The sequence below is a fragment of the Equus przewalskii genome, chromosome 15 (genome assembly GCF_037783145.1).
Source record: "Equus przewalskii isolate Varuska chromosome 15, EquPr2, whole genome shotgun sequence".
In the NCBI taxonomy this organism is placed as follows: Eukaryota; Metazoa; Chordata; class Mammalia; order Perissodactyla; family Equidae; genus Equus; species Equus przewalskii.
Genome location: NC_091845.1, coordinates 27,352,800 through 27,371,713, shown reverse-complemented (window position 1 = coordinate 27,371,713; position 18,914 = coordinate 27,352,800). Strand labels below are relative to the sequence as shown.

Here is an 18,914-nt window from a genome sequence, read left to right as displayed (position 1 = left end):
AGCAGTCAAGAGAGAGAGCTCATGTCTGTGCCATGTGGTATCAGCTGGGGTTGCAGAATCTACTTCCAAGATTCTCACTTTCATGGCTGGTAGTTGGTGCTGGCTGCCAGCTGGGAGCTCAGTGATGGCCATGAGGAAGGAGCTCCCGCTCCTCTCTACATGGGTCTCTCTGTGTGCTCCTAGGACTTCTCTCCATGGTCAGGTGGATGGATTCCCAGAATAAGCATCCCAAGAGATAGTGAGTGGAAGCTGATAGTTTCTTAAGGGTCCAGAAGCTGACACAATATATTCCATTGGTGAAGTAGCCATAGAACCCAGATTAAATAGGAGGGGACGTCGGCTCTACTCCTTGGTAAGAGAAGCGTCCAAGAAATTGGGAGCTATGTTTCAAACTGCCACATGTTCAAATACCCACATGAGATGCATTTTGTATTAATACATCCCAATCTTATAGACAAGGCAACCGACACAAAGGGAGAGTAAGCAACTTACCCAAAGTCACATAGCTTTTATGTGTGATCTAAGACCTGAGCCCAGGTCTTTCTGTCTCCAAAGCCAGACCCCAGTGACTCTACTGTTCTGTCACTTCTTGAGATTAGTGCATATAAAACTCTACATCCTTCCTAATTTACAGCCTGGATTTGCTGGCTAAGGGTAAAAGAGCCAGGGGTTCCATAAATTGAGAAAAACATGGGTAAGGATTTTATCTGCTAGCGAGTAGAGTAGATGAAAGGTGAAGGAATCCAGTAATCTGTGGAAGAAATATGGAAAGATGAGCAGATCTGTGATCAATATGATGCTTGAATTCAAGAAAAATCATAATATGCGAGAAAGTCACTCTTGACTTATAAGCCTTGTTGAAAAAGTTATTCCAGATAGAGATGCACATGTCCATTAAGCATGCAGTGCAATTCTTTGAGCTTTTAAAAGGAAAAGTGCTCTAGGTGAAAAGTAATTTTATTATAAGCCGAAACAACGTCTATCAGCATGGAACAGGAGTATGCGTACTTTCTTTATTATGTCTCCAGAACCAAATGTTAAATAAAATTTTTTTCTGTGATGTAAGATATAAGTGGTACTTCGACATTCAACACAAAACTCAGCTCTACACTTTGAGAATAGCTTTGCTCTCTAACACAAAATATAATGTTTAAAATTCAGTAAAGTGCAAGTCACATTATTGGCTTGTTGATTGAACAGATTTCTTCCTAGAAGGAAGACACAGGGGCCATTCAAACTCCTGGAAATCATTTAAATATGTTTTTAAGTATACAGGGTAAAGTGGCAGCTTGGTTTCCAATGACATTCTTTAACTTCGAAATTTGTGCTTTCCGTTTAAAAAAGAAAACCTCTCTTTCCTCTTTAATCCTAAGAAACAAAGTAAGGACTATTTTTATTTTCTAGTCAGTAATAAAATCTTTGTTTCCATAATGTTCAATACACTAGCATGTGGAAAAGAGGACAATGCATCTGATCGCCAGACTTTCACCCTCCATATGGACTGGGCCAATGCCTATTGCATCCACCATTGTAACCCCAGGACCCAGGACAGTGTCTGTGTTGAGAAGACATTCAATCAACAGGTGTTGAGTGAATGAGATGTTTCATTTGTTTCAAGAAATAATATTTAGTCGTAGTCCGTGCCCACTTAATGGATTTAAATCAGACTCATCAATATTTAAAAATATGTTTTGGCTTGCTTCCCTAATTTACAGCAGGGACATTAGACACTGTCTTCTCTGAACCTTTTTTTTAACAAATGAAGAAATTGAGTTCCGAAACACAGAATCTAGCAAACCTGGCCAAAGTTCATGAATGCTGCAGAGATCCAGGCCAGGTTGCTCTACCATCCAAGTGGACAAGGACTTTTCCATATTCACTATTAACGTGAAAGGGAACCACAGCTACCCCTTACCAAACCAGACACAGGCCTATGTTCCTCCAGATGGGGCTTGGCCCAGAAAAGAGAAGAATCCATCACATAAACAAGTTCAAGAATTGGTGATTTCTTTTCCTTTTTTTTAGCATATTGCCCTGTTATTATTTTCACCTTTACATTGCCTATTTGACTCAGTACATTCAACCGTTGAAAACGTCAGGTGTCTGTTGTGTTTATTACTGTAGTGCCTAGTACTCGGTGGGTACTCAACAAATTGGTAATAGCAGGGAAACGAAAATAAGATGGTGTCGTTAAAGCAACCCCAGGAGTCTCACTTGTTCAATATACTGTTTATATCTATGGAGGTTCTCTCAGTGTTGGCTCCCTACTTGGGCCAGGAGGCACAGTGCCCAGGAACCATGAAGATGTTTTAATTTCTTTTAAAATCAGAAGGAAAAACACGAATATAATCCAGTTTGCATTATATTCATCCTTATACCAATGGAGTCATAACGTACAATTTTTAATGTGGTTTTGTAAGGAAAGGGCCCATGGAGGCAAAACTGCCTAGGGTCCACGAAAGTCACAATGTGGCCCTGGGTTCTCCTGGGGGGCTTGCAGAACTGATGTATGATGCTGTAAAAGTGAGCTCACTGAAAACCTACAGACAGGAACATGGAGCTCAAGGTGTGTCCCCACCAGTTGGAAAAAGTGAGCTGGCTCCCTTCTAAGAAGTACACTGGGCTACGAAATGGTGGAGAAGCTAACGCCAATGGTGGAAACTGGGGGTGACCTGCTCTCCCAAAGTTTGTTGGAGAAAGGATTCATAAGTTTTCCCATGGACCACCTACGGGCCACATGTAAGGGAGCTGTCATTGGGCCTTTATAGGTACTGTCTTAAAGGGTTTTCCTGGAGTGTCAATAGGGTTTCAACAAAAGGGAGCCTGAAGGGACTGCCAGTTTCCTAAGCAGGCAGAGAAGAAGTGAATGACCAGCTGAGGCAGCGGCACACACCTCAGGTGAAGGAGGGCCAGGTGAGTGGCCCCCAACCGTCGGGGTTGGAAGCGTCTTTCTGAAGAAGAGAAAATCCTCCTGGCTGAGAGGGAATGAAGCCAATTTACAATAATAACAGTGAATTAAGAGCTTGCCTGTTTCACTGACCCCTCTTTGTTCCTGTCAGAAAACAGTTAGCAGGGGAGGGGAGGAGCAAGGAGAGAAAGAAAAAGCAAACCACAAAATGGTCCACCGTGTGTGGGCATCTTACCTGTTAGGTCCCGGCTGGGGCATAGGAGAAGATTTAACTTTTACAAAGTTTTGGCATTTTGATTATTTTATAGGACCAGGAATTAAAATTTCAGAATCAAGACAATTTTAAATGACCATGTAACTTTTTATTTTAAGAGAACAATCCAAAGGCATGTCTGGGGTTCGTTTTAGGGACCTGGGGAAACTTCCCCCAACTGAATAAATATTAAAGGGGCCGCAGGAGACAAAGGTAATTTGTTCAGTATCATCCATTTCAGCAAAATTATTGTGAAACAGTTAACTTGAGAAGTGGTTCACAAGTTCAGGTTTCCCATCACTTGAATATTCATTATTTCACAATGTGGAATAATCATTCTTCATGTAAACAAGCAAATAAAATGAGTACAGAATTAAACTTGTGATTCCACTTACCAAGTCACAAGTGAGGGGAAAGAGTCCCCAAAGAGCCTTTATTAAAGAGGTTGGTGCCAGCCAATGATAACATGATATCCAGACAGCAAGAGAGGCCTGGTTCATACTGAGGAAATCCCCATTTCATGTTGTGGATTGCTGATCACACCAACCGATCCATTCTTGACACATAAAACACATGTATTTGATTGTGATCATTTCTGTTTATAAAAAAATATTCATGGAAAATAAGGAATATTTTGAAAATTTAGAAAACTTAATACTGAATCTATTTCAGTATGGGAGAGTTGAATGAAATTGCTTAGCACTGAAAGTGAGTGGCTCAAATATACTATTTTTAAAATTTTTTCACTGTGTCAATCATGGAAATTTCTTTTCATTTATAGGTAGTTTTAGTTGTATGAAAGATTTGTGAAAAGATCACTTTAATAATAATAAACTACTGAGAAGCCATTTATATATTTAAGTATCTCATATATTTCCCTAATTATAAGCATAAATTCTATTTTCCTAATAATATAAGGGTACGATTTGCTTATGAACAAGGAAATTAACTAATGATGAATTTTTCTCACAAATGCTTGACCAGGGAGAGGTGAGTGTGAGGGTTTGAGTTGAAATAAATATTCACACAACTGCTTTTAAGATATGGAAGACCCATCTTAGAAGTTATGTAACAGCCATTCCTTTCTGGTCCACTTTTTAAATTATTATTACTGACAATCATTTCTCAGCTATAAATGAATTTAAAAATATTTACTAATGAAAGGTAGAAACTTCCAGTTAGACAATAAATAAGTCATAGGGATGCAGCACAGCATGGTGACTATAGTCAACAATACTGTATTACGTATTTAAAAGTTGCTAGGAGAGTAGATCTTAAAAAGTCCCATCACGAGAAAAACCAATTTGTAACTATGTATGGTAACAGATGTTAACTAGACTTACTGTGGTGATCATTTTGCAATATATACAAATATCTGATCATTGTACACCTGAAACTAATACATGTCAATTATACCTCAGTAAAAAAATAAAATAAAATAAAAAATAAATGAAAATATTTGCTAATGAAAACACTGCTAGATAAGCCTTTTGTAAGAATTTTCTTGGCCAAAAACACCCACCTACTCCCCTTAAACAGAACTGATATTCTAAGCCCATTCCACGTTATCCAGTACCATCCCATTCAAACCCAGTTTGACGCATTCTACATTTATTAGCGCCTAAGAGGTGCCAGATACTGAGCTTAGCAACGAATGGACTACAAATGTAAGTAATCCATACTTCAAGGAGATCATTTGTTTATCCAACAAACATTTGCTATGTGCCTGTTATGTCCCAGATTTCCTGTGGGAACTGGAGATACAGTTACCAGAAAGGCAGCCAAGGTTCTGTCCATGTGGAGCTTATACAGGACAGTAGGAAGATAAATACTAAAAAAGTAAATTTAAGTATAGTTGTTGGATAGACGTACAGGGTGTTATGAGAGCACAGGACAGGGGTGCCCAGCTTAGGCAGTAGCATGGGTAAGGCTTCTATGTTGGGCAACTGATACTAAATTAAAATCACTATAATAAAACTAGAGGATTATAAGTGCTGATAAAAATATTTTCAAAATACAGAGAGCACTGGGATAAGAGTGATCAGTTCTGATTGGTATATGACCAAAGGAGGTGGAAATCTGGAAATCTTCCCAGAGTACATGCCATTTGAATTGAGCATTGAGGGACATTGCATCAGGGTACAGTCTAAGGCACTCTAACAAACCTCCAAACAAATTTCAAAACACAATCGCATGAACAAAGTGCTATCTTGTAACAGATCAGAGGTCAGATGACATCATCCTCCAGACATGACTTTCATCTTTGACTCCAAGGTGGCTGCTCCTGCTCCTATCATCACATATGGGTCCCAGCTGGCAGGAAAAGAGAAAGGAAGTAGATCTGTATAAGCACAAAGAAAAGTAATTGTCATAAAATGCAAAGTGAAAAAAACAAGCTGTATAAAAATCTACATGGTATTACCTCATTTTATAAAAAGGACAGAAATTCTATTTGAAATTATATAATATGCATATATTATATGTTTGGTATATATATATAGGCATATACATACATAAATACACACACGTACATATCTCTATACAGGAAATTGTATATTCCCTGGGCAATGGAAGTGGAGAACAGGGAGTTCCACCTTATATAGTTTTATATTATTTACAATGTTACATGTGTTACTGTCACAAATATTTGTAAAACAAATACAGAAGAAAGGATACCAGAAGTGTTAATGTGCTTTTACTTTCTCCCCATAAACAAACACATAACATACACATTAAACAAAAAAACATTACCTTTAATTAATCTTTATATAGAGATAAAAGCCATGCAGAGAAATTTACATTTTTCTCTTGGTTAATGTATAGATCATGTTAAGGAAAAAGTAATGCAGCAATCATTTCACTAGAAGAATTTCATAAACATGTTTTATTTCTTATTCTACCATTGAGCGTAATGGGTTCCTGGCTAGAGAAATAATATCATACAGCAGCAATTAATTTTTTTTTTTAACTTCAGGATATCAACCTAGGGTTGCTAGATCTATCACGTTTTCTTTACCTAGACTTTATTATTTTTTAAAGCAGTTTTAGATTCACAGCAAAATTGAGCAGAAGGTACAGAGATTTCCCATATACCCCCTGCCCCTACACATGCATAACCTCCCCCATTAACATCCACCACATGAGTGGTACAATTTCTATAATTGATGAAGCTACATTGACACATCATAATCACCCAAAATCCACAGCTTACATTACAGTCACTCTTGGTGTTATAGATTATATAGGTTTGGACAAATGTATAACGATATGTCTTCATCATTATGGAATCAGACAGAGTATTTTCATTACCCTAAAAATCCTCTGTGTACCGCCTATTCATCTCTCCCTCTACCCTAACTTCAGGAAACCGCTATTGTTTTTACTGTCTCAATAGTTTCGCCATTTCCAGAATGTCATATAGTTGGGATCACACAGTATAAAGCCTTTTCAGATTGGCTTCCAATGTTTAAATATGCATTTAAGTTTCTTCCTTGTCTTTTTATGGCTTAATAGCTCAAGCAATTTTTTTGATCAAATATTTTCCTGTCACCTCATTAGTATTTAACATTCTATAACACTCAGGTAAAGCGAGAAATCCTTTTGGTCTCTTGAAAATAAATGGAAACAGCGCTTTTCTTAAGAACAATGGTGTTGCAAAAATCATTAGTAGTGAGACTAAAACTAAAAGGACATATAAAGACTGAGAATGTGCAATACTTCGGAATAAACTTAACCAAGGAAGCAAAAGACTTTTATACTGAAAACAATAAAACATTGATGAAAAAAATTAAAGAAGACAGAAACAAATGGGAAAGACATCTGTGTTCATGGATTGGAATACTTAATAATGTTTAAAAAAGTCCACAGCACCCAAAATGATCTACAATCAATGCAATTCCTATCAAAAATCCCAATAGCGTTTTTCACAGAAACAGAAAAAACAATCCTAAAATTCACATGCAACCACAAAGACCTCAAATAGCAAAAACAATTTGGAGAAAAGAGCAAAGCTGGAGGCATCATGTTTCCTGATTTCAAAATATATTATAAAGCTATAGTAATTAAAACAGTTTGTACTGGCATAAAAATAGACATAGACCAAGGGAACAAGACAGAGAGCCCAGAAATAGACCCAGACATATATGGTCAACTGATCTTCGACACGACTGCCGAGAATACACGATGGGGAAAGATCAGGCTCTCTGGTAAATGGTGTTGGGAAAACTGGATATCCATATGTGTTCTTACCACAATAAAAAGTAAGATTGAGAATGTGGGTGATCAATTCCCTAAAATTTAATTAGGCACTTGGGGTGGGTGACTAAATAAAAGTCTCATCAATATCTCCAATTTCCAGTTGTGATCTGAGAGATGTGTATTTTATATCTTGGATAATTAGAAGGTATAAAATTAGTTTAGGCTCTTAAGAAATATTGGCCTCTAACTTGGACGCTTCTCCATTTAGCTGTATGAACCTGGGCAAGTAATTAACTTATCTATGCTTCAGTTTCATGATTTGGGAATAGTAACTAATTCATAGTGTTATAAGGAGCCTATCACAGGGCCTGGAACACAGCAAATTCTCAATAAAAGTAACTCACAATGATGCTGTTGATGACGTCTGCTGGCCACGGTTTGAGGAAAGAATTCTGTCATTTTCTGTCTCCTCTCTCTCTCCTGCCCTTCCTTCCTTTCTTCCTTCCTTCTCTCTTTTTTAGTGTTTCTTAAATGTTAACCTGTCTTCTGTTTCTGGCAAAGAACTTAGGTAATTGTACCTTTCTTTTGGGTATTATTTGCCGAGCAGGTGTAAAATTCAGTGCAATATAATTTAGTGAAAGCCTAATTTTAGGTATTGGATTTGTGCTTCTCTCTGTGTGAGTGGATCCGGCAGTGTCCTCACACAGTTGCCAAGCTGTGTGAGAGAACCCGGGACGGCAGAGAATACGACCATGAAGTACCCAAAGCACCATTAATTCTAATAGGTCATATTTGAATTAATTTGAGTTTGTTTTTTACTTAAAGGTTTAGTTTAGGAAGGAAAAAGTAAATGCGTTCTTACAATGGCTGAACAGGGTAAGATTTTTGCCTCATTCAGAGCAGATGCAAAAGCCATTCTGTCATATTGAAGATGGGTCTAAAGCCTGTCTGGAGAATTTAATAAAGTCAAAAGCATGCAGTACAATTCAGATTACACGCTTTTATTAAAGATATGGGAGAATCCATCTGATCTCTCCTATCTTCATCATCTGTAAGTTTTTTATATAGAAATATTTCTCTCTAAACGAGAATAAAATTATTGGATATTGCAAATATTGCCAAGTAAAACTATTTTTAAGAAAATCACAAAAATCCCCACCAAAGCCCTGCTTATAAACATCAAAGAAACTTAAAACTTTTTTATATTGAATTGTATTTTTTCAGGAAGTGTATGTGTATCTGGAAGCCCCCAAAAAGAATGTTTTGAATGACCCAATATTCTTACCAGCTTCCAAAGAAAATCCCAAGATCAAGTGACAGGCTTGGAGTTTAACGGAGAAAGGAAGAAGAGAGAAGAAGAATTTGGAGGAAAAAGAAACGAGAATTTTGAAAAGAAAGAAGAGAAATAGGAGAAAATAAATGATTTTTTGAAAGTGTTTAGTCTAAGTGGTGGTGGTGTGATAAACACTTGGGTTGCTGATATCAGAGACCATCTCCTTACTATTGTCGTCAGTCATTTTTCTGGGCTTTTTAGTAGCTTTCTATATTAGATTCCATAGTGCCAGATATTCTTCTGGATGCTTTTCTTCTGTTAACTCATTTATTCCTTCTTACAAAGTGATGTGGGTGGTACAGCTATTAGCCTATTTTACAGATAAGGAAACTGAGTGACAAGAGTTTACGTAACCTGCTCAAGGTCAGACAATTAGGAAGTGATGGAGTGAGGATATGATGAACTCGGTCAATCTGATTCCAGAACTTACATCATCATCCCTTATGCTAGACTCTTTCCTGGGGAAGAAGACTTTAGGCAAGATGCCTCCATTCCTTGGGCTTCTGTTACTTTATTCAAACATTGCAGTGGGTGACGCGAGATTAACTCAAAGCTGTTGTGCTCCATGTATCTGTGAAAACACGAGCGTGGTCCAAGGAGAACATCCAAAATAGTGAGCTTTTTGGAAAACACAGCCAGTGATGAAAGACAAAAATAATTAGAATGACTGAGACTTTGAGAAGGGGAGGAGTTTCCTAATTGTGTTCCACTATGTTCATGGAGTAAGAGTAGTAGGCATCATAGTACTAGACAAGGCTGCCCATCTTTATTTCTCCAGAGAAATTTTGTTTATCTTTCAGCAAGAAAAATATTTTTGCCTAAAGCTTGTGACATTCTCCAATTTGCAATGGAAACTGTATGTCATCTTTTTCTTGGAAAGTTATGAGGATAGGAGGAAAACCATGACTCTGCTGTTTACTATCCACAAAACCTGGGCTGAGATTTCTAATTTCTTTGGGCCTATGTTTTCTCATCTGCACAAGGGGAAAAACAGTAGTGCATACTTATAAGGTTGATGAGGATATTAACAAGTTATGCCTATGGGGGCACTTAGCACTGTGACAGCATCTACTTTCTACTTAATACATTACAAGACTAATTACTGTGATTACTGTTCTACTATTATTCCCTGAGGTCAATGCTGAATCCTTTCACAGGAGTTTTGGTCCTCTAATTTGCATGTATTCAAGCCTGGTCAAATAGTCAGATACCTTTTTTTAAAACAAGGATAGAAATAGAAATAGGGCCAGCCCCAGTGGCCTAGTGGTTGTTTGGCGTGCTCTGCTTCAGCGGCCCAGGTTCAGTTCTAGGTGTGGACGTACACTGCTCTGTTAGTGGCCATGCTGTGCTGGGAGCTCACATGCTAAAAAAAATACAGAGGAAGGTCAGTGTGGATGTTAGCTCAGGGTGAATCTTCCTCAGCAAAAAAAAAAAGATGGAAATAGAAATAGTAAAAGCATTTTGTGATGTGAATTCATATTGACCATCCATATTTGAATTTTTATATCAGTTATGATTATTAATTAAGAATGATTTCTTTTGAATGCTCAGAATTCCATAGGAAACCTACGGAATCTTGTCTTGTGATGAAGTTTTACACCAAACAATCACACACAGCTTTGCACATTTTATTGCAGCCATTTAAGATAAAACATAAGTAAAAATGGCTTTATTTGAAAATATTTCCACACCGTCTCCTGTCCTGTGTACCAGTGGCCACATGCAAACCAAATATGCAAACTAATAATTACACAGACCTGTTGGCCTTTGTTTCATACTCCCTAGTTAAGGAAAGTTCAGGTTAGCAGCATGAGCAGAGAGTTAAATATGTAACATTTTGAATGACTTCCATTCATTACTCATTTCCAGTATTGTAAGCATCATAACATATGGGTAGTATTCCCTCCTGTATTAAGTAGCTACGGATAAAATTTTAACTTACTTTTTCCTCCTTGCTCCAAGAGACACAGGAAGACGAAAGCAGGTACGTTCTTCCCTGAGAAGAAGATTTAATTTGCTGGAATAATGCAAGTCCATCTACCACAGCTTGGTTCAGTGGTTTTCGTAGTTGGGATTCAAGATGAACTCTCTTTGAGATCCAAAGTGGTTGTTTTTATAACTCGAATTTTGTTTATTTGCTTGTTTTGGCAAATACTGAGTTTGAACAAATTCAGCTTCCAGTATATCCCACTACTATGTAAGCTCTGGGAAGGCAGGAGTTTTGTCGAGCTGTTCACAGTTCCTAGAACAGTATGAACACATAAGAGGCACGCACTTCTTACTTGTTGAATGAGTAAGTCAGGGTTTCTCAACCTTAGCACTATTGACATTTTCCGGATGATTCTTTGTTGCAGGCAGCTGTCTTCCCCAGTGTAGGATGTTGAGCAGCATCCTTGGTGGCTCTTCTCTAGGTGCCAGTAGGTAGCAACAGCACAAACCCCCGGTTGTGGCGATTAAAAATGTCTCCAAACATTGCCAAATGTCTTCTAGGGGCGGGAAGGGCCTCAACTGCCCTCTATTAAGAACCACTGCAGTAAATGACTAGATTGCCTTGGCATGCCAAAGGAAGTCTTCATAACTCTAAGTCCTTGGCAGAAAACAAAACAAGAATTTGGAGACTTTTGATTTACATAATCAATATAGGCCACCAAAATAGATCATTTATACCCCACAGAAGTTAACATGATTATTGAGCCACTGCATCAGATTCGTGATAGTAAGAGGGAAATTTTCTTTTGTCATCTTGGGGCACAAGAGAAGAGATTACCTTCAGCCTCTGAGAGGAACATTGTGGCAGTGTTTACATCATCCCTCATACCTCTCCCAACCTAGTTCTTTAGGAAATAACCCAATGTTATTTTCAGGTTGGAATATAGAGGTTCTAATCCCAAAGTCTACAAAATATTTAACATTGCAAATGTGATATGAAACTCTGGGTTATTTTGGTGATGCAGCTGTTGAAGCTCATACATTTCTGGAACGTGAAAGGCATCCTCTGACAACAGGCAATTGTTGTCTAGGCTATTACACTGCCATTTGCCACATTCTGGCTTCCTTCACATGGTGTTTGGAGAACTGGAAAGATTCGCCAGCATATTAGCAAGGAGGAATGTTGGGTGTGAAGAGAGATCTGAGGAAACAGGCTCAGTAATCACACTTCGTCCGTGCCAAGTTCACAGCTCACATGAAAGGCAAGTGGGCAATATTTTAAATAAATCCCTCTTTCTGTCCAAGGAGATACAAATGTTTAGATGACCTTGGACAAGTTACTTAGCCTTTCTAAGCCTTTATATACTATTCATAAAAGGGGGGATTGTGGTGATGCTTAAATGATGTATGTAAAGCACTTAGCACAATGCCTGGCACGTAGTGGGAACTGAATTGATGTTAACTATTATGGTAATGATCATCATTATTAAACATATGCAGGAGATGTTATACCCCATACGCTAGTTGACTATGATGGAAAGAGCAAGGATGTAAGGACAATGAGGTTCTATAGGCTCAAGATGAAATCTTGGTTCAGCTACTTACCAGCTGTGTTAATTCTTGTATCAATCAGCATGGATTATGCTGTTCTGTAGTAACAAGAGACTTAAAAATCTCAGTTGCTTACAACCCAAAAGGCATTTCTTGCTTGGCTCCATGTCCATCAAGGTCCAGTTGCAGCTCTGCTCTACCTCAACCTTATGCCAGGCTGTCAGAGTAGCCTCTGTGTAATACATTGTATTCAGCATGGTAGAGGAAATAAGCAAATAGAAAATCACTGTAGGAGGAGTTCTCAAAGCTTCTGGCCAGTTGGGGGCTGGCCCCTTGGCCTACTGGTTGGGTTGGGCACACTCTGCTTCAGTGGCCCAGGTTCAGCTCCCAGGTGCAGACCTACACCTCTCAGTGGCAGCCATCCTGTGGCAGTGACCCACATATAAAATAGAGGAAGATTGACACAGATGTTAGTTCAGGGGGAATCTTCCTCAGTGAAAAAACCAAAACCAAACAAACAAAAAATTTCTGCCCAGAAATGCACACATCACCTCTGCCCACATTTCATTGGCCAAAGAAAGTAACGTGGTAACTCCTGAGTTCAGACCGGCATGACATGTGTGGGAGGGGCTCTGTAGAGAATGGCAGGATAGCGCTACAATGGACCACACCTCTAACGTGGACCCCTGGGCCTTCATCGTTGCTTCCGTAGAAGTGTGAGCAGTGAAAAATGTAACATACATGTGGAGAGATTATGATGTGCTGGACTCTGCTCTAGATATGTTATCTACAAAATCTCTGAGTTCTCATAACAACCAGCTAAGGTAGATACTGTTGGCTCCAGTTTACAGATTAAAAAAACAAAAACAAAAAACTGACGTCTTTAAGAGACTAAGTAACTTCACACATACGAATATATATAAAAATTGCAGGGCACACACTAAGTAGTTGACGATGTTAGTTCTCTCCCCCTCCTCTTGTAGTTGCATAATGGCTTATTTTTGAAACCACAGTTTCCAATTGTTTTAGACTCGATCTGCATGTAGGAAGAGCAGTAGGAACAAAACCGGCTGACTGCAGATGGTGCAACTAGCCCTTTGGAGCTCTTACTCACTAAATTTCTAGTTTTTCTTTGACAAAATCCATGGGCAGGGGGCATCTACACTGGACGCTTTCTTTCTTACCCAGTTTGGGCCTACCGCTTCCCCCTCCCAGACTCCAGACTATTCATTTCCATCTCTCTCCCTCACGCCTAAATATTAGTTACCTCCCCCTTCCACACACTCACAAACGTACAGGCAAACTCCAAACCTTTTTGGCAAATCTTTGTAGTAAACAGATGGGCTCTCCGTGTTGCCGGGAGACCACTTCATACACGGAATCCAGTCCACAGGGAGTGAGAAGGAAGAGGCCAGACCAGCTCCAGGGTGTAGTGGCTAAGAGTTCTGACTCTTCTTTTTTCCATGACTCTTCTTTTGAATTCAACTCTGGCTTCATTATCTGCTAGCTGTACAACCTGAGTACTTGCCTTCCATGGCCCTCAATTTCCTCATCTCTACAAAGAGAATAACAGAACAATTAACCCATGAGGTTTGCGAATATTGAATGAAATAATGTTTACAAAGCCCTTAAAAGTCACAAGGTCTGACTCAGAAAGATCTCATTTTTTGTTGCTGTTGTTATTTATCATTTTCAGCAAGGTTAGCTGACTAAGGAACAAGAGCATGAGTTTTGGAGGGCAAGGCTCAGTCCTGTTTATGATAATTCCAGCAGCTTCGTTTGAAGGTTGTATCTTAGGCACAGGATCTCAGTAGAAACAGCATGAGTTTTAAAGGAACTTGAATTCCAATCCCTGTTTAGCTCCTCCAAAGCTGTGTTGCTTTGACTAATTCAGCCTCACTAAGTCTATTTTCTACATGTAAAATGGGCATAATCATTTGCTCCTGACTTCACACAGTGTCCAGAAGGATTACCTGCCTGGCACGTTGTCCCGTATTAAGATTAATTTGTTTTTCCCTCTCCCCTCTAAACCAGTTCCCTCTGCCTCGATCTTCTGCTGACCCCGGGGGAAGGAGCAGTGTTTATCCTGTTCTTTGATGTGTCCCAGCACCTGGCACTGCCTGGCCACACGGAGGAAGTTGGATGAAGTCTTAGGGGAATGAACAGTCAACAGTCTTTCTTTGGTGTTCAGAAGTCACCAGAACTCACACACCTTTCCATGTAAGGTGTGGGTGCCTTTCTCTTACCTAGAACCCCCTTCTTCAGGCAGGGAACTGACTTGCTGATGGTGTCAGTCTGCTTTCCCCAACCAACAGCCCCAAAGTTTGCCCGGAGCCCGAGGGCACCGGGCGCGCGCGGCTGAGCCTGCACCAATGTCTGTTGGTTCTGCCTCGCCCACCTCCTCGCCCTCCCCTCTGGAGCTCGCAGCTGGCCAATGGCAGTCTTCCCCCTGCTGCTTGGCTTTCTCCCCTCTCTGGCTGCCTCTCCCCCACCCCAGCTCTTCCCTCCTCACCCCTCGTCCGGCTCTGCTTGCCTCCCGGGCGCGCAGGCTTCGCGGAGCACACAGCAGACCCGAACGTTCGCGAGCCAGCACGGGGCATCCCGCTCTCCCAGGCACCCTGCCCGCTCCGCGCTGCTCCTGGGCCTCGCTCCTCCGTCTCCTCCCGAAAGGGGGCTTCTGGCCCTGAGGACGAGACGGTGGTGTCTCCCGAACTTCATTTACAGGGAACCGGTGGGTAGGAAGGGCGAGCGAGCGCGAGCTATGGACCCTGTGAGCCAGGTAGGACACGACGGGGCAGGGCGGCTGGTCCTGGAGTCCCCGCGGCTCCGAGAGCGCTCCCAGGCCCTGGCTCACGCTTTCTCTTTCTCTCTCTTGTCTCCTTCGCCCAAAGCTGGCCTCAGCAGGCACCTTCCGGGCGCTGAAGGAGCCCCTTGCCTTCCTGCGAGCCCTGGAATTGGTGAGTAGCGGTGTGCGTGCGGGGAGGGGACCGAGGCGGCGATCATCAGGTGAGGAGAGCACGGGCGGGGTGCTCCCTGCTCGGTGGACGAATTTTTGCAAGGGCCGGGACTAGGTGTCATCTCATCTCATCGCTTGCAAACGCGCAGGGGCTGTTGAAAGGAGCCTCCTGGGCAGACGGGGAGGGGAGCAGATGGAGGAGCTGCCGCGAGGTACGGGCTCCTCACCTGGGCTTCTGCGAGGTGAAGGCTTGAGCAGAGGGGCTGAGCGTCGTCACTCGGAGGACTTGACGAGGCTCGGAAAGTTGGTCAGCAGGGAGACAGCTCTTCTCCTGGCCTGGGATGCTTGGAAGCACTGTGGCCAACTCCTCTTGGGAGCTCCAGTGAGAGAGATGCTGCGGGGCTATGAAAGCTGTTGGGCTAGGGAGAAGGACCCCATCCTTCCATGTTATAGTTTCTCTACTCTAGCCACTCCTCGAGGGCTCTTCTGATTTTTTTCCCAGAAGAGCCCCCCCCCTTTCCAGCCTTCTTTGTGTGGCTTTACGAAGTTGGATTACTCTTCTGTTTTGTCTCCTTAAAAAACACACCCTGACAGTCCTATAGCAACTTGTCTATTGACAGAGGAGTGAGGCACAGAGACAGCTATTCAGGGGACCACGGAGCGGTGTTAGTGTTGTTGGCTTGGATGATGGTTATTCAGAGTGAAATCTGTGGGTCACACGTTCCCTCTTGCTAGGAGCTCTGAAAGGCAAGCAGACCTATCTGAACAGAAAGTTCAAAGCCCGTCATGTAGCATTAATCACAGGCCCTACCACTGATGAGCTGGGAAATTACATAAGAGTGTGCTCGGTCCTCCCCGGTCTTCGTTCCCCGGGCTAGTATCTGGCTTTGGCTACAATGCTGTGATGCGTGTTTACATGGATGACCTACAGGATAATTACATCGGCCTTGCTTGTAGACCTGCATAAAAATGCAGGAATGTATCATTTTGACATAAATCAAGACAGCATTGGGAAGGCTTGAACTAGTGGGTCTGGGTTGGCTACTCCACAACTGTTTTTCTTCCCAGTCGAGTTAAACAAAGCAAGCAGCGCTCACAGGCCGGGAAACTTTCCCTTGGTTTTCTTGGAATTCTGTCCACATTCGTTCATTCCTTCAGCCATTCAATAAACATTCCCTGTGAAAGAGTATTGTTATTTTTTAAATCAAAATAGTAACTCTAACTGCCTTCCCCACTGGTTCCATTGCCAAGCCACTGTCTCTCAAAACCATATTCAAAGACCTGACATCATTTCTGACATAATCTCTTATTCTCTCACCTTGTGGCTTATCTGAAACATTAGTTTTGGATTCTTTGCAGTCCTGTTGCGACATTGTTTCATACCACTAGTCACCATACAGCCTCTAATGGTGTATTTCAAAGTGTGGTAAACTTGAATGGATTTGTTTAAAATGCAGATTTCCAGACTTAAAATCAAAATATTGGGAAGAGGGGTGTCCAGGAATCTGCATTTTAAGCAAGCTCCCTGGATAATTCTTTGCACCTTAAAGTTGGAGAACCACCATCCTAAGCTACACAGCCTCTCCAAAACTCAGAAGCACTTTTCGCCTTACAGCTCTTCCTATTTCTGTTCATACTCTGTGGAACGCCCTCACGTCCCACGCCTAGAAAGGATGTTTGTCTTTTAACCTCACCTTAGACATGACCTCCTCAGTGAAGATTTCGCTCATGTTTGCTTCTTTTCTCCACTCCAAACTGGATGATTCATCCCATTCTTCGGACTTCAATTACAGTTATTCATTCATTCATTCATGAGAATTTATCACACTGTGTTATAGTTGTTTTTTTCTTTGTGTGTCGGGGGAGGGGAATAGCAGAAAATTTGTTACGTTTCAAATATTTACAGTCCTTCTCTCTCTTCTGGGCCTCTCAGGATCTACAAAGGAAGGACTTTTGCTTGTAAATCAGTTATTAGCCTCTCATTTGTGGAAGAGAACCTGAATAATGCGCCCAAAAAACCTTAAAAAGGCAGTTAAGTTAGTTGACGTACATTTTAAAAGAGCTAAGGTAAAGAGATGAGAGCAGGGAGAGAGAAAAAGGTTATCACTGAGAAAGTTTCACACGGTGGGGGGAGGGAGGGAAAGCAAACACAGAGCACATTTTATGTGCGTGCAGTGGCTGGAACAACCGCTGGAGGTATCTTTTTCTGTAGCAGATATTGACAGCGAGAGGGAGTGTCATCTCTGAGATGGCAGGAAATTTGCTCTGTTTGTCTGCGTTCCCCACTAGTGCCTTTCATAGTGCTTGGTAAACAGTAAGTCATCAGCAGAAAGAGTAAATTGATAATGACAGAGCACTAAAAATACCCTAGTTTCTCTTGCTTTGTGATTGAGCAGCTTTAAAGTTGTTGGTCTGTAAAGTCTTTAAACTACAATCTTTTTTGTTTTTGGTATTTATGCTGTAGAAATAAAAGTGTATGTAAAGATATACGTTGAAGGATATGTACTGCAACATCATTTGCAGAGGAAAGAACTAGAAACACCAAGCCCATTAATAGGAAAATGGTCAAAGCATGATACATGCATGTTGTGAAATATTATACTGCCATTAAAAAGAATGAGTTAAATCAATATGCATTGACCTGGAGGTCAATATATGTAATCATATTTGATAAAATTAAGTGAGAAAAATGAGTTTCATTGTTAGTATTTGATAAAATTGTTAAATGGAAACAAGTGATTTTCGTTCTTCTAATCAATGTGTGAAAAATTTATTCAATCAGATTTCAAAATAATGTATAAAATACAATACTATTTTTGTAAAAATAAAAAAAGAAAACATAGTTTTGTGTGAGTGGGTGTGAGTGTGTATAATTTATACGAGCATAGAGTAAAGGACAGGTGTATACCACTCAACTGTTAAAATTTATTTTTTTCCAATGGGTGTAATTTGAGTTGCAGTGGGAGAGAGAGGAGAGAGGAAAGGAAAGCTGTGGTAAGCAGGAAGAATCAGAGGCGTATCACTTCTCCACGGTTGTAACACATGAGTAATTCTTAAAAATAACTCGTATTTTAAATGATTTCCTATGGATTGATCATATTAAGTGGTATTACCTCTAAAGACATCCTCCACATTTGGATTGATAGCCTTAGGGAGAAAATGCACTTTATTTGTGTGTTCTCCACCTAGGAAGGGCTCATGGAAACAGCAGATTTAAAGTCTAAATAACATATAAAAGTCAAACCTTCAGTGAAAAGCTGTAGCCAATTTCAAAGATGTTGAGGCAAAACTCCCAAATCCTTAATCTCTGCTTAAATGAGGTCAAGGGACTTTTCACTACCTTTCAGGTCAAAACAGAAATTCACTCTGACTCTGGTGGTCTGTTTTATTTACTCCCTGATGATAAAATAGGTCCAGCAAATCTTTTAAATCATTTTGAAATGGGTTTATATATATATGTAAAATTTACCCCATTTCTCAGACTTACTCTGAAAAATTAAGTTGTTTTAGTCCTGCCTTCCACTGATCATTCTTATTTTGCCACTTCAGTACTTTGCCAGTAGGACTTTGGTCTGCTATTTTTTTTTCCTTTTTTAAAATTTTCTTAGCACATTCTTTCTTCTCTCTACTTTGTCCAAGGCTCTGGATTTGCACTGTGGATTTATGTGTAATGGAATACGGAGACTTCAACACGTCCACATTGTTTAGGACTAGAATTGGTGCAGATGTAAGGGCATCAAAAGGACTTCAACTCCCCAAAATGATATTTGCTTGGTTGGCACAGTCC

General features: G+C 40.5%; 1 protein-coding gene and 1 long non-coding RNA gene across 2 annotated transcripts in view; one reads left to right on the top strand and one right to left on the bottom strand.

Annotated features, from left to right (window-relative positions):
- Positions 1 to 7,871: 7,871 nt before the first annotated feature.
- On the bottom strand, positions 7,872 to 13,726 carry LOC139076140 (uncharacterized). The gene is made up of 5 exons (XR_011527432.1): positions 13,483 to 13,726; positions 12,226 to 12,594; positions 10,634 to 11,278; positions 9,903 to 10,054; positions 7,872 to 9,262 (listed from the first exon to the last, which is right to left on the bottom strand). It is a non-coding gene; the product is annotated as an uncharacterized lncRNA (long non-coding RNA).
- The window catches only part of SYNPR (synaptoporin), a 295,957-nt gene continuing 290,614 nt past the window's right edge, over positions 13,572 to 18,914 (top strand). Inside the window, exons 1-3 of the mRNA XM_070576924.1 lie at positions 13,572 to 13,761; positions 14,206 to 14,950; positions 15,063 to 15,128. Coding sequence (XP_070433025.1) covers positions 14,606 to 14,950; positions 15,063 to 15,128 — 411 coding nt within the window. The 5' untranslated portion in view covers positions 13,572 to 13,761; positions 14,206 to 14,605. The remainder of the gene's footprint in view (positions 13,762 to 14,205; positions 14,951 to 15,062; positions 15,129 to 18,914) is intronic.